We start from the raw sequence: 16,115 nt of genomic DNA on the forward strand, positions 1-16,115 counted from the left end.
GACTTCACAATAAAAGTCTCAATCTCGGACGGTAGATAAGCCCTACAGTGATGCAGCCTACTGTGAGCCTGCTGTGACCAAAAATAATTTGCTTTGGCATATTGGTGCATAACAAACAAAGTATGAGGAAATGAAAAATAAAAGCAAGCATTGCAAAAATCAAGACACATAAATATAGAAAAGAAGAAAATAATAAAAACTCACATGAAGATATTAAATTAACATCTTTACATTTAGAGTTTGACACATGGACCCTTACTGATATGGTTTCAAGATCAGTTAAAAAGCAACACCTGACTCAGTTGAAATTGTTTTTTATTGGTTGTATTGCCAATAATTTGGCCTGATACTAATAAAAAGGCCTGATACTATAGGCCAGTTGCTTCAAATAGCTTGAAATCCAGCAGTGCTGGAAAAAAACAACAACAAAGTATTAATTCGTTTACTGTCATCATTGGTAATATACATTAATTGCTGGGCTCCTAAAGTAAGTTAAACTGGAGGAAATTGAGAGACCTTCAATTCTTCAATCTTAGATACTGAGATATTTGCTTGAAATGAAAAATCTTTAATCGTTTTATGGGCATTACTTGTATCATGTGAACTGCATGAATATACAACAGTCAATAATTGTCTATCTCGTGTAACTACAGGGTGTGGGGTATATGAATGACCCGACACTGGAAGTCACCTTTTTAATCGACATTTATTTTGAAATGTGTCTAAACTTCAGCGGAAGTACTGAAAGTAATTTCGTGTAATATTACCACCGACTTCATGATTGGAGCGTGACCGCGTGCGCTGTTTGCGATCACGTCCGGGTTGAGGCATGAATCGCAGAATTTTGTGTGTTTTTGGAAGTTGAGCACGACTCAAAATAACGGTTTGTTTACACTTTCCGATATTTATGGGACGCTAATGCAGCTGCCTGTGTCCTGTCATATATGGGTCAAACTGATCAGGAAATAAAATGCCGTTGTCATAAACAATAATGAACATAACAACATATAGCCTGCATAATGTATACACCCATCGCAATGTAAACTGCTATACACGGGGGGGAATTAAGCATTAAAATGTAACATTAGCATTAGAAATGTCACGTTTCCTTTTTCTTTTTGGTTTACCACAAATGAGCCCTAACCTAGTGGGCGTGGCACAACACAGGTGAGTAGCACGAGGCGGAGATCTCAAACCGGAAGCTGAGAGAAGTGGGTTGTTTTTTTCTCGGCAGAAACGAAGACAAGTTTACATTGTGTACGGAGTCCAAAAGGTAGGGGGATATATATATATATATATGTTTCGTCGTTGATTCACAGCCTAGAAAACATTTACTTTACGTAAGAACACGAGCTCCGCTATGGGACAGGTGCGCCGCTGGTCTGGGCCTCTCGCAAGAATGTGCTTCGGAGCGTGATTTAGTTTCGGCTCCACATAGGATGCATTCATCCATGCTCTTCTTTTGTAGGCGGAGGGAGATGCCAGAGAGGACAGGAAGACACCACCAGAGGAGTGACGTGTATGACGAGTACAAGAGCAGGGACAGAGACAGAGACTACTCCCCCCATGGAGACCACCATGATGACAGAGGTCGCAACCAGAAGCCACGAGACAAGAGAGGCTCTGCTGGTGACAGGAGTCCCAAACCAAACAGACCAACAACCTCTCATGAGGAACCGGCTTACAGAGACCGGGACCATGAAGGACCCTCAAGACTGTAAGGAAGTCATGTCTCCAACACACAGCTTTCACCATCTGTGGCAGTTTACATAAAAATGTATATTTGTATTTTGAGGTTGCTCCTGTTATGGTCCCTGTAGGTCCAGAGATACTTCGGTGTATCACTCTGAAGGGGAGCCCTATGAGCCTCAACACAGGCGAGCTCTTTACAATCTCAGATACATCTTAACCAGCAGAGGCAAGTATATTTATTTTAGTCCAAATATACATATATTTTTTTTATTATATTCCCCTTTAATCACAAATTAATCATGCTTTGCAAATGAAAAAAAGTGGACATTGATTGAAACCCGCATATATTTGGCATTTTAACTTTTAAAAAATTGCTATATTTCTGTTGATCAATAAATTCACCCATCGTATGAGGTCTGATCTCACCATGTTGCTCCATTAATGCAGTATTTATCCGGTGTCTCCCAGGTCTCTGCCAGCTGATGGAGCTGTTTGTGAATCTGCTCCTCGTCATCTGTGCCGGAGTGCCCTACAGCAACAACGGGGGCTACCGTGACCTGGCCAGCCTCGGGGGACTCTACTATTATCACTTTGGTGGAGCCAATGCCTTCACCGGAGCCGACGCAGACAGGGTGAAGGAGCTGGACCGGCTGTTCCATCAGCTCAAGCAACCTCCCTATGTGTTCACCATGGCCTGCGGTGGGGTTTTAATGATCTACGCCTGTGCCATGCTCGCCCTGGGGGTTTTCAGGATCCCGTACCGCTGGCCTCCTGTGCTGCTGGGGGAGGCTCTGCTGAACCTCCTGATCGGCCTGGGCTACATCCCTGCACTGGCCTTCTACTTTATTAAGCTGCAGGAAACCTACAATGATCCTGTCTGCACAGAGAGAGAGCAGATGTACAAAAGCAAAGGGCACAAGGGCTTCGAGTGCCAGTTCCATGGGGCAGATATTGCAGGAGGTCTCTTTGGGGTGCTGGGGGTGTTTGTTTTCATCGCTGGTGCCGTTCTAGCAGTCAGAGCTTTCAGGTCAGTCCGGGAGCTAAAGAAGCAAAGGACAAATGAGGACAATCATTTATAAGACTTTTTTTTTCTCGTTGGTATCTTTGAACAAACGTGCGGTTGATTTGAAATCCTTGTGGCGAGAAACATTGGGAGTTTATTTGTCATATTATGTTATGTATTCACTCTTGAATGTCATTTTTATTCACTTTTTTATTCTTTTTTAAGAAGTTTTTAAAATAGATTTTGTACAATTTGTATTCTTGCTACTTCTCCAGTTTACATACTTGGGTACTGTGTCTGTTACATCTTATATAAACGTGTAGCTATAATAAACCATTCAAATGCTGTATTTTTTGTTGTTTTTTATCAAATAACATGAATAATTTAAAAAATACATAAACAATTAGATTGCCAGAAATATTTCTTACAAATGCTTACTCATTCTCAAGAGTCAGTTTTGAAGCCGGGACAAAGGGCAACTTGAGTATCAGACGTTGCCAGTTAAATAAGGTCATCTGATCTAACACAGGTAGTCCCTGGAGCTCCCGTAGACCGACATCTCTTAAGCTACAAAGAAATGTGTGTTCCAAGTTATGACATTATGCGAGAGTGAAGCTCAGCCTTTTCATGATTAAACCTGGCAGTTGGATCTTGTTATACAAGGTTGCTGTAATAAAGTGAATCGACTATTTCTCGAAACCAAAAGTCTCAAGCTCTTCAAAAGAAAAATATCCAGTTTTCTGCATCATGGGAGCACAATGCAGCAAAGCTTTTTTGAAAACATTAAAACCCTAAATGATCCCAGTATTTCAAAGCAATAAATAATATGATGGCTCCTCCACAGACTTCTTGAAAGATGCCACGAACCTAACATTGTTGTGTAATTTGTCGACCGTTCCGCTCGAGTTCCAGCTGTCATTCTGAGCTTCACCAACAGATGGCAGATGTACTGTGTTGTGGAATTTACTTTGGACTTCTGCACACTTGATTGTAGGAGAAAACATCTACGGAAACCAACTTAAAAACATCAGTGATCTCCTATTTCATTATGACAAAATAAAACTGAAGACATATATCTTATACTGACCAAAAAGAGTCATATTGATGATATTTATTGGCATGAAATCATAAAGACTTGAGCAAAATGGACACTGGACAAAAAAATTCACAGTAAAAAGTTTTATTGCTACTTGGCTTAAAGTTAATTTGAAAACTGCTTGTCTGCTCAAAACGAATGATAGCAGCATTTCAAAGAAAAACAACAACCATCCACTCAAGTTTAAGGGGAGTACAAGTCTGTCTGATACACAGCCAAAGTGCTCGTTAGTCCTGTTGCTAAATTATAAATCTTTTGGTTATTGAACATAGAACTCAATTTTAGCAGTAATCTGCATGCTAGAATAAAAACCTCCAAATATTAGATATGCTCCATTTCGTACAAATAAACCACATTTTGTATGTACTCTATGCTTTTATGTTGATTTATATCCACGGCATGCTTTCGACATTAAATACAGCCTTAATTAGTACCTTCAAATAAAGTACCATAATGACAGTTTTCTGTAGATTCCCCATCACTTTAAATTCTGTAGTGGAGAGGGAAATATAAATGTGCATGAAACAATGAAGTACAAAAATAAACATCAGCTTCTTGGCATCGAGAAAAAAATATTCAAGCATTTCTAGAAAATGATGTACAGAAAGGAACTGTGCGATTAAACAATGGCTACTTTGGTCACATGTTAAACAACTGGAGCATCTTGGATCGGTTTCATTCACTAAACCCACGCAGAACTACAGTCAATCCATTATTCACACAGGCATGCATACACTTATTGAACATGTGCACTTAAGCTTCAGTTTACACACAAACACAGGGAGCTGTACAGGGAGCTTGTTAAATTGTGCAGAGGAAATGATCCCTTACAGTCAAGGAATGACTCAGCAGTTTCAAACACACTGACGCTGGAGCCTAATCAAATGCAAATACTCTCTTTTTTGGTGCACGAAGGGGATTAGGAGCACTTCACTATTAGACATCCTCCACTAAAGAATTAAAGGGACTATTTTAAGCCAATGCACTGTACCCTGTGCTCCCTCTTCCTGCACCTACGCGCATATTTGGCATATGTACACATATACTGATGGATCATTATTCTTATACTTCAAGTTGGAAATGTACACTGGACAGGACAGTGGGTGAATATATGCATCAACCAGGACACGGATAGGATGGATGAACAGTGAGTGTACAACTGCAGACAAAACCCGAGCAGGGTGATTTTTGAAGAGCATTCATTTTACCAGTGCATTGCAGTCCAACTTAATAAAACCTACACTGCAAATGAGCCAGAGAAATGCATTTTACACATACAATCCCTAATTACACACATCATACATACATCATTCATTTTTCATACATATTGAGAAATAAGATTCTTGTAGTCTTGTTTGAGGTGATGAAAAATGAAGCTCCGATATGCATATATATGCATATATATATATATATATATATATATATATATATATTATGCTATATATCATTGACACTTTGCATATTTGTATGAGCAAATTCCCACCATTTAGTTTGAAACCTTATTGAAATCTCTCCCCTCTAAACTTGCTTTAACAGTTCAGTCTTCCAACAAATGTGCAGATGTTTGCCAATATCGCTCACAATCAGAATCTGTTGTTGAGCTTTTCTAGCTCCTCGTGGCAGGTTCACCTGTCATAATCCATCATCCAGGTGTTTGACATCTCAGAGGTTGATCAATAAAGTGACGGGAAACAAATTCTTCACCTCATCAGAGAATATGGTTTGTCATTCTTTAACATTTAGAAGAAAAAAATATACAATATTTTAGTTTAAATCAGTGTCTGAATTCCAAATAAGCATAATAAGGACAATATTGGATCTTTGATTTGGATGACGTTAATCATTATCTTAGACTACTGTTTTCATTACATGTCATTATAATGGAGGAGTTTAAAAACACTTCAGGTATGTCAGATGTTTGACCACAATGTTTCGACCAAATATAGATAGTGAGTACAAAATAACAACAATAACCTTATATCCTAATGTTCTGCCAGAAAGGGGGACAAATTTAGTTTTATGAAGCATAAGGAGTAATGTTGGTAGATCGTTAAGAACATATATTATTCTGAGTGTGGTGCTGATGTCGGAAAAATGTAAATATTAATATTTATATAAAATTCAGATGTAATTGAGAGCAAACATTTTTTTTTAATAAAACAAGAAATGTTTGTCACATCAAAAACACCGTAAAATGAATGTTGTAAATGAATTGTCATTATGTCACTTTATCATCATTTCTGTTGGCTATGCATTCTTAGAGGTGATATGTTGGAGTGAGAGAGAATGAAAATCCCAGCACACCATGTTGAATATTATCTCATATATTAAACTCAAATATACATAACTCTGAATATCACTATTTTCTATGTACAAAGTGCTTTTAACTGTGAGACAAAAACGTAAAAATTAGAATCGACTCATACATCAATTAAGGCTTCATTACTGACGTATCACTCATTCATTGGAGCAAAGGGAGGATAGAGGGGCAGAACAAACCACTGGAGCTAAAGACCACAAACAGAACATGAGCGGGATGAAACAAAGGGCTTCTCCTTTCAAAAATACTGAGACGTGTTCAATTTAAGGCTAAAAGGGAACACTGAAAGGTCCAGCTATGCAACAGCTGTGGAATGCCAGAATTGCACCAGTGGCAACCAAAAATATACATCTCCTGTAGTAATCACTGACAATTACCCAGCAGCCCCGGCAGAACCGCTTTCTCTTTTGGCACAAGGTGGGAAAGTTCAGGAACGGGCAAACGGAAGTTTTCAGGTCTCCATAATATTCACCTGATAATTCAAATAATAATAATGCAGTTTTGTTTTATTTATACTGAGATACATTTGATTGATTCTACAAATATTATAAAAAAATGGAAAAAATTGGGGAGTGATGAAAGCGACTGCTGAATCCCTGTGACTTAATGAGGGAAATGCATTATTCATGGTTCAACCCTTCACTTATAGTAAGGGACTGAACCATATTGTTAAGCAAAGCAGTAAATTATACTGCTGCATTGATTGATCATGTTTTATGTCATCTGTGTGACCTCATTGCAACATTGCCCCTTGATCGATAAATGGAATAAATACAATGTGTGGGAGTGAGAAAGAGAATTGTCCCTTATTTCTGCACATCCTTGTAGAACTATGGGTCAATGTTCGTTTATACACAGACCACATCATAAGGAAATAGGGTTCTGGTTCTGTTTATAATGGGCCAAAATGATGCACGGGCAGCATTAGTGAGCAAAGCTGAAAGAAAATCTGCTGCTAAAAATGTCAATAACCGAATTGGCCTGCAAGGACATGGATGGATGTCTCCATATGTAAAAAGGTAGCAGCTCCCAAACATCAGATAGAATAAATCTTACAATCTTAGTATCTGTAGACGTATTTTACAGTACATTAAAATACTGCTTCTATGCTTGAAAGTACTCACATTTGTGCCTTGATGGGTTTTCTTAAATAAAAATAATATCCAAACATCCTGGGGTCAACGTACCAGTGACAATAAAACGGACTAAATTGAAATTAAACTTGTATTTTCCTATGCAGTTCTTAGGGAGATCGTTTGATGATGCACTGTCACAGATTATACTGGACACGTGAACTCTACAACACATCCGCTCTACAGTTAAATTACTTTGTATTTTTGACAGCTATTCAAAATGCATTGCTCTAAAAAGCAAATATGTTTCAATCTTGGTGTCAGCAGCTCAAGCACACCATGTCAGTTGGCTGCTATCTGTGACTGTGTACTACACTGTATAGAATTATTTTATCCTATATAGAAGAATATTTATATAGAGTGTGGGAATGTCAAAAATAAAACCCAACCATAATGATTCTGGCTATCTAAATGCAGTTATTTTGCCTTCACATCTTCTAATCCTATGCGCCTTACAAGCATTTATGCTGTCTGATTTCCTCTGAAAGCAACAGGAAGAGGAGGAGAGCAGAAGCGGTGCCAGTACTGGCCTCTTGGAGACGGTGGCCCTCCTCCAAATCTAACTAACAAGCTCACAGACTGGATGTGGGGGAGCTCCAGTCTGAGTCGTCTGCAGTAGGCACTTTTTCACGTTTCAATCACAGGGCTTCTCTCCAGGACGTGAGAGAGCACGGAGCCCGTGGAGAGGGGCTCTGACCTCACTGAACACAACCCCCCCTACACACCCTTTAGATTGCTTGCTTTCCAAGTAAAGGGAAATGTTGCTGACACATATTAATGCATGAGGTATCCCATCCCAAGTCACCCTTTTCACAACATCACGTTATGAACTGGGATTTTGGTCGCCCCTACACTCAGACTGTGCACAGAACCCCCCCCCCCCCCCTTTTTTTTTACCTCACATTAATGGTGCATCATCACTTAGTGACTATCAAGGTCCCACAGGTTTGTCTTGTCCTACAAAAAGATCTGAATGGCAACTTGAATGGGAATATCCCTCATGTATGAGAAAGAAATCTCCCCTTCTTCTCTGGAATGGCACAATCACAGAATTCCAGCCACATGGTGCTGTGCTCTGTCCCCCCTCTAGAGGGCCGTATCGTAGACTTCCTGCTGTAGGATGGGGATCGGGCCTGGACCTGGGACCAGGTTGGAGGTAAATGCAGGGGGGCTTGGATGATCCCACACAGGGTCTTTAACGGAAGGGGGTATGGATGGCAAGGGGCCAGTGACCAGAGGGCTATGGCCTCTGAGCTGCTCCCTGACTTCCTGCTCCAGGCTGGGAGGCACGATGAGCTGGTCCTCAGGGTCCTGCTGAGCTGGGGCATTGAAGTAGCCAAATTTCTTCTTCGGAGCCTCCAGGGCCACCTCGATGAGATTATGACTGTCTTCAGGGGCTACCACAGAGCCATTGGACAGCTTCTTCCCAAACAGGCTGGATGTGGAAGGAGACTTTTTGAGGTCTGCAATCTCTCTGCCACATACAGCCAACAGGCAGCCGTTTGTAGCAGAAACCACCACGCTGTTCTGTCTTCGCACTTTGCCATTGGGATAGTCAGAGCCTCGCTTTTCAAGGTCCAGGTTTTTGGGGCTCTCAGGGGCCCCTGACCGTAGTTGGAAAGCACAGCAGTGAATGTCCACCTCGACTTCTAGCTTGCTGCCATTGGAGATTACACCCTCAAGCGGCGCTTCGTCGTCACTGTCCAAGCCGTTGTCAGAGTGGTTGCTGGAGAACGTGGCACAGGAGGGCTGCCGCTGGAACAGGCCTGGGTGTGTTCCTGCCCCAACCGAGCCTGGAACCATGATCCCACACAGTGTGGTAGCAGGGTGTAGACTACAGCGTCTCTCTGGGCGGGACGCAGGCCCAGAGGATGGGTGCTCATCTGAAGCAGTGGACCCCGCCTCGCTGCCTACCTCTGAGGCCGACGTCTCACTGTTGAACTCGGAGATAATACCACTGCTCGATGAAAAGGTGGCTGGGTCACTGGGGCCTGGGGTCACAGGCACCGGCACAGCAACGGGAGGTGGACCCCGTGGTTCAGTGGTGGAGACGGATGGGTCACAGGTACAGCTGTCCTCACCTGTATGCAGGGATACCACTGCAGCCTCGATATTGTCCTTGCAACCATAACTCTGAGCAAGTGAACACAGCTTCTTGGCAGCGGCGCGAGGATCCTGCACAGCCTGAACAGTGCACACGGCCTCCTGGTAGGAGACTCGTTCAAACAGCGCTCGATTCCCCAGGATCAAGAACTCATCCTGGGAACAGAGAGGCTCAGTGTGCACCCAGGGCTTTGGAAGCACCCAGGGAGAGAGATAAGAGCAGCCCAGCAGGCGAGAGCAGCATGTCACTCCACTCACTTTGTTATCCTATAAAACAGAAGTGCCATTATAATTGTAGATGAGTGTATGGCATCTCAATATGAAGCTGCACACACTAGATCAGAAGTTCTACATAACGGCTCTACAGCAGAAACAAGAAGCCAACATACTTGGAAGCTGTGCATTACCTCGGTAATAATGGCTTTACTGAGTTTAACTCTCTCCATCTCCTCGGTGCAGTTCTCCAGGCTGTAAACCTTAGAGAGAGGGACGGGTCGGCCATCCCGGCACAACACTGCCTGGCAGGTTCCCACATTGGCCACAGTGAGGCTGAAGTAGCCTCCTGGATCTGAAGGCTCACGGTGAATATAACACAGCAAGGCAGAAGCACCCAGTTTCTGGCCAGTCATTCCTAGTTTCCTGTCCAATACAAACACAAGTCACTGGTTTCAGCCTACAAACTTAGAGATTAGAGTGCACTTGTCTGTTTATTTGCAAGAAGAAAAAGAGACTCACATTTTTAAAAATCGGTCTTACCTGTGTGATGTGAGGAAAGTGTTGCACATATAAACATCGTCAATACAGGAATGCTGCAGCTCCTCGCATAGCACATCTCCCATGGTGCACTGCAGCAGCCGAGGCACTTCCTCATTGCGGTCTCCGTCAAAGATGCCATAACATGCTTCCACGCCGTCTCTGAACCGGTCTACAGCCAGTACCGACACACACAACCTGTCCCAAACAACAGATCCACATTAACACGATGACTCAGCGCCTCATACAGACGTAAACCTCATACATACGACACCGCAGCTCCAGGTCGAGGGGTGACAGCTGATAAAAGACACTGCTGTGTGGGCCCCTGTAGTGGCCGTGGAGGAGGCACACTAGGCTCTCAACCATGATTCACTTTGCAACAGATATTAAATAGACGTATTAGGCTCTATCAGTCCATTGACTGCCCTGATGCCAGTGGTACATGCGTCTCAATGATTCAGATATAAGTGGTAGGAATATGCTCTCTACCTGTACATCATCCAAACTGACAGATATACAGTATATCTAATGCACCACAGCGATATTTAATGAGTGATTCTGTGCTTAACAGCAGAGGACACAAGGTACAGCTGGTCACAATAGACTAGAAAGACACTGAATTAATAATCAAGTGTTCAGTTTCCTTGTATATGGCATTTCAGATTCTGTCTGCAGTTATGTAAACGTAAGCTCTTTACTGAAGGGAAAACATACAGAAGTAGTACTCACTTGTTCCTTTGGCCACTCATTTCAGAGTAACCGTGTTTCCATGGAGGCGAGGCACTCTGCGAGTCACCTGCTGTCGCCGTGGATTTCTGGTCTAATTTCAGGGTGGTGATGTGACTAAAAAAGGAGAAGAAATATACGAGGTAGAACTGTAGACGGTACACATACAGCTCCTCACACGGCTATTTTATAGTCTTTGCGTATTCTTCTTCATGCTCAATGAACCGGTCTGGGTTGTATGACTCACCTGAAGAGGTTCAGGGTTTTGTGTTCCAGCAACAGGCTGCTGTTGCCCGTCAGGTCGAGCTCTTGCAGAGTGGCAGGCAGCGAGTCGGGCAGCTGGATCTCCGTCAGCTCGTTACAGCTCAGATCAACGAGCTACAAATGCACCAAACACACATCAGCTGACACAGGCTGAACACGATCACACACACTGGTCAGGCTAACACAGCTAGGATGAGTCTGACCTTGATCTCAGGCAGGTTGAGGATCTCTGGGAAGACAGTAATGTGGTTGGAGTGTGCTATGAGGGTGTGTAGTCTCTTACAGCTGGACACAGTGGAGGGGATAGCCTTTAGCTTGTTGCCACTCAGATTCAGCTCCTCCAACAGTTCCAGTTTACTCAGCTTACTAAAGATACACAAACATTACAGTAAAACATCCACAGAACAAGAATACTATTAACAGTGATCAACAAGGTAACACACCTGGCAGGGAAGGAGAGCAACTGGTTGTAGGCGATGTGGAGGACCCTCAGGTTTTGGTGTCCAACCAACAGAGCACCGCAGTTCTCATTCAGGAGGTTCCCCGTCAGGTAGAGCTCCTGGAGAGTGCTGAGGCTCTCCTCTAACGAGTTGCTAGGAGGAATACTTTCCAGGGCATTGGCTGACACATTTAAGTATTTCAGACTGTGAGTGAAGAGATACATACAAATACATTAGTTTAAAAAGCTGTACAGCGATATCCACCCTGCCCAGTATTTTATAGCCAGGTCTGAGGACTGCATACACACAACCCTGTCTCATTTCAATGAACGGAGAACCTGGATCTAAACATTGAGTTGTCTGCAGGAGTGGATATTTGTGTCCAAAATACCATTTCTGTGATAACATTTCAGGCACCGCTACTGATGTTCACCATTCAAACAGACACTTCATTCAGGAACATTTGCATTGCACCTTTTCATGCATGTCATGGCAGTTCCCAAATAGATGGTGCAAGGGTCAGTCCAGCAGATGGTGGTCACACAACAAAGCCAACCGCCATTAAACTCAAGAGAAGATGGAGAAAACGGGATGTGAAAATGGCGAGTGAGGAGCTGTTTTTGTCCAGTTTTAATGTATTTAATATTCAACGAGTAATGTTTTTTGGAGATTACTTGAATCAGAGACATTCAATACTCAAACATGTCATCGGTGGAGTCTTTGTGATTGGTATATGGAAGCCTCTTTTGTCAGAAGGACTAAATCCTTTACGTGCTTGTCGCTGCAACATTGGTTTTTTCATTCACAACACAGCATTTTCCCTGAAATGTCACACCGTCTTGGGGCGGTTAGTTGGCACTACAGATTTCCCTGGATATCTATCCCTGCTCCCATTCACATGAGCCCATGCAGGAAATGTTCCTGAACATTTCAGCGATAGACTGCATGTGCGAAAGGGACTTTGGACTCCTCCAGGGTTCCGGAAATTATACAAAATAGTCAAAAATAATGCAACTTTATGATTTTCTTTACTAATAAGGAAACCCTTACCCTCCCATGACCCTCCAAATGCAAACAAATAGCAAACATTTGTGGTCATAAATTAAATGAGAGCAAATGGAAGATCAGTAATCCAGTTGCTTTTTTGTTTATGTTCATTAGTGGGTTAAAGGTTGATTTCCCCCCCCCCCTAATTTCATCATACTGAAGAGGATGCCTCCCTGTAAGTGGATTGAGTTACATACTGTTGAACCTGCACCGAGAGGAAGGACAGTAATTTGAGCTTCACTGGTTCTGATGTATTTGATGCTGTCTGTGCTTATCTCATACTGAACAGTAATAAAGCCTGTCCTTTGGACAAAGGAGGGCATGAGACTCGTCATGCTGTTAAAACAGAGTCAGACATTATTAAAGTGGAATGATATCTCTGCACCCACAAACATTACAAGACTGTTAAGACATCTCTGGCCTTGGAATGTTCCTCATCAACCCAGTTCCTATATATTGTTTCTATTCGTCCTGAGTGTAAATGCTTTCCCTTCTAAGCTGTGCAGCTATTAGACAACATATCAGGAACCCCATCAATCACAAAGTCATCACTGCCTTTGTCAGCATTCGAGACGGGAAGGTACATTAGGGCGTTTGAACTCCTAATGGGTGTTAAGTGATTTACCACACAGGAAATAGCAGGGCAAATTAAGCTCAAGTTACGTTTCGGAATGCTAAATTGATCTTGACCACAGTCTCAGTGAGCTGTCAACCAAACCATCACACTGCAGGTAAACGCTTCATAGCAGAGGAACCAGCTGGTAACGGATTCAACTAATAGCATAAATAGTCTTGAGGACAGAGAGTGAAAGGAAACAGAAAGACATGCAGAAAAGAGAAGACTCACTTTAAGGCCTTGTAAAACAGACTCTCAGGGAGCTCGGCGAGCTTGTTGTGCTGGAAGTCGAGGGCTTCCAGAGGGATGTGGTCAAGTAGGTCAGGCACTCTCTGCAAACGATTGTTCCCCGCCAGCAGCTTTCTCAAACTCAAGCTGTTGAGCAGTCTGTTGGAGGCCAGAAGAGACATTAGCGAGCCAGATTAGAACAAGAAAAAAGAACAGACCAACAAAAAAGGCAACAGACTAAAGAACATCGTCTCCCTGTGCAGGCTTCACTACTCGCTGCTAACTAATCCGCCAGTGACCTTTTCAGCTTGGCTGCCTGAACGTGACCGGCACAGTGGCTTCTTATTCTCTCCTCAAACATCACATAAGTCATAAGTGGGTACAGTGGATAGAGGAAAATGATCTCATTTGCCAAAGCTTTTCTGATGTCTCATTCAAATGCAAAAGCCTGAGTTGAGCATTGAGGGCTGGCAGAGAATGACAGCAAGCACTATAGGGAGGCATATTTTACAACCATGCGGGTCTTAGTCTTTCCAATTTCCCACTAATATGCAAAGATGGACATTATGAATAGCAGTTAAAAAGCACGACCATGTGAAACATGACACCTGATCCTCTTATTCTGGACACAAGAGGCTGAATATGTTCAAATGATGTAACATAAAAGATAATGTTCCAGTCGAAAAGGTTCAGGATTAGTGAAAGAATAAGGTTAATTACCTGGAAGGAAGCTCGGACAGGAAGTTGTGCGTGACGTCCAGCATCTCAATTTTTCTACAGTCACACACCCAGTCCGGAAGGTAATCTAAAAGGTTCCTGTCTCAACACACACACAGTCACACACATAGAAAGACACACACAAACACTCAAACTGAGCAGAGTTGGCATTTTGCTTTTCATAACACAGATGAGTAAACAGTTTTGTGGTAAACAGGAGGCCAACGTAGTATCCTCCAGAGTTATGTCAGCATGCAAATTATTCATTTGAATTTGAATAAAAACAGTCTGCAGACAGTACTGGAGGTTGACTAGAAAAGGGACATCTAACACCAGCAGGAAACACAAGATAGCTTATTTAACCCCTGGCATAGCGTTTACTGTGTATAATCAGGCCTACAGTCAGCAGGTTATGAGCATGAATCACAAAAATAATGTATAGACAAACAGTGTGTGAGGTTCTTTTCAAACTCTTAAATTGCACTGATGTCTCCTGACAAGCAGACAAGAATCCCCACAGGCAAAGTCAATCAGCACTAAAAAGGATATTTTAGGTCTCTTTGCATTTAGAGATTTAGAGACCCCTTGCATTCAAGCTTCACTGGGTAGATTAGATTCCACAGAAGATTTGCTTTCTTATAGTATTGATTAACCACTTCAGCATTCAAATTGATTTACACCTCCAGCAAGCACTGTGCACGACTAGATTAATGAGCATTAAGAACATTAAGACAACATCATAACCTGTGTTAAATCCCAGAGACCACAGACATTTCTTCTTCCCAGCCAGAACTCACTGTGATAGGTCCATGTGTGTCAGCTGGTTAGGGACTGGATAGATGTTGACTGTTGTAAGGCCTGTGGGTGGACAAAAGCAGCAATCAGCAGCTGAACATCTGTTCATACGTGTGTTTATAAGATGAATGCATCACGAGGGAGACGGGCCTGAACATATAAACAGCAGCTAATTGAAGCTCTGTTTGACTCACGGTTGCTGCTGGCATGAAGCATGCGCAGTGTGAAGCCGCTGAGTGTAAGTGTCCCCAGCTGGTTGCGCTGGCAGTGCACGGTCTCCAGGTTGCAGAATGAGCTCAAGTCTAGTGAGTCCAAGCAATTGTCCCGTAAGTCCAGTTGTGTCACCTGACTCACCGTCTCTGCACCCTCACTTTTCACCCAGTGCAGCCGATTCAATCTGCATTAAGCAGGGAGAACAGAAGAGGCCTTTTCACAGGTTATTCCTACTGGAGGTGAAAGGCTTGGATTAAGCATTAAATGCTCGATACAGTACCGTAAATATGAAATGTGATACATGATAAAATTATAATGGTACTACTATGGTATTAAGGTTGTCATGAAAAGTAACTCATTTTGCAAAGTATTCCAGCAGTGGCTGTTTTAACGTTGACAAAGGCTGATGCTGATGAGATGTTTTCTCACTGTTCCAGTCTTGAATATATCACTTCAGTTTTACCTTTGGCCAAAATAATATACAGACAAAATGTGGTCATTTCCTTCAGTATTATACTGTGAGGGGGGAATTAACAAATAGTAGCTATCTATTAGGTCAATCAATGTGAACTGAAAATGATTTTAGACAAAATGATCCCTCAGTTTAAGAAAAATCTAACATTGCATCCAAGATATTGTGTATTTGTTGCACACTGGAACCTCTATATCGTCTGCATTGACGACTGTCAAGTAAAGGTTATTAACTGAGATCCAGGCATTCCCTGACCCTATCCATCCCGTTAATAAACAACAAATCAGATTTTATGACAGCTGCCAGCCCACTACTTCACCAGATATCTATCTTCCACTTATAAATATATTTTGCTTCTGCCAAACCGCAATTTAACTCGCAAGGTTGAAATATAAGCTCCTGTATAAGATCCTCGGGCTGGTAATCAATAAGTGGTGTTTCCCCTCCCTTACTACACACCACAGAGGTCCCCTTCAGCAAGACACTTAGCCCCC

At 42.5% G+C, this 16,115-nt stretch overlaps 2 protein-coding genes across 2 annotated transcripts in view; one reads left to right on the forward strand and one right to left on the reverse strand.

The window, feature by feature from the left end:
* The first annotated feature begins 1,119 nt into the window (after positions 1-1,119).
* On the forward strand, positions 1,120-3,036 carry marveld3 (MARVEL domain containing 3). Its single transcript, XM_084024466.1, has 4 exons — positions 1,120-1,273; positions 1,469-1,717; positions 1,821-1,918; positions 2,161-3,036. Exons 2-4 carry the CDS (start codon positions 1,479-1,481, stop codon positions 2,769-2,771), a joined length of 948 nt encoding a protein of 315 aa, XP_083880592.1. The 5' UTR covers positions 1,120-1,273; positions 1,469-1,478; the 3' UTR covers positions 2,772-3,036.
* Positions 3,037-3,808: 772 nt separating this feature from the next.
* phlpp2 (PH domain and leucine rich repeat protein phosphatase 2) overlaps positions 3,809-16,115 on the reverse strand; it is a 32,229-nt gene continuing 19,922 nt past the window's right edge. Inside the window, exons 9-19 of the mRNA XM_084013712.1 lie at positions 15,131-15,333; positions 14,939-14,999; positions 14,145-14,240; positions 13,428-13,583; positions 11,537-11,737; positions 11,297-11,459; positions 11,077-11,207; positions 10,833-10,946; positions 10,104-10,298; positions 9,755-9,986; positions 3,809-9,614 (exon numbers count right to left, since the gene is read on the reverse strand). Coding sequence (XP_083869838.1) covers positions 8,331-9,614; positions 9,755-9,986; positions 10,104-10,298; positions 10,833-10,946; positions 11,077-11,207; positions 11,297-11,459; positions 11,537-11,737; positions 13,428-13,583; positions 14,145-14,240; positions 14,939-14,999; positions 15,131-15,333 — 2,836 coding nt within the window. The 3' untranslated portion in view covers positions 3,809-8,330. The remainder of the gene's footprint in view (positions 9,615-9,754; positions 9,987-10,103; positions 10,299-10,832; positions 10,947-11,076; positions 11,208-11,296; positions 11,460-11,536; positions 11,738-13,427; positions 13,584-14,144; positions 14,241-14,938; positions 15,000-15,130; positions 15,334-16,115) is intronic.

Source organism: Eutrigla gurnardus (genome assembly GCF_963514095.1).
Source record: "Eutrigla gurnardus genome assembly, chromosome: 1".
Classification (NCBI taxonomy): Eukaryota; Metazoa; Chordata; class Actinopteri; order Perciformes; family Triglidae; genus Eutrigla; species Eutrigla gurnardus.

Coding starts and splice junctions, on each gene's coding strand:
- marveld3 (XM_084024466.1), top strand. CDS start 1,479: ATGCCAGAGAGGACAGGAAGACACCACCAGAGGAGTGACGTGTATGAC. Junction 1,718..1,820: donor CATGAAGGACCCTCAAGACT/GTAAGGAAGTCA, acceptor TGGTCCCTGTAG/GTCCAGAGATACTTCGGTGT. Junction 1,919..2,160: donor ATACATCTTAACCAGCAGAG/GCAAGTATATTT, acceptor GGTGTCTCCCAG/GTCTCTGCCAGCTGATGGAG.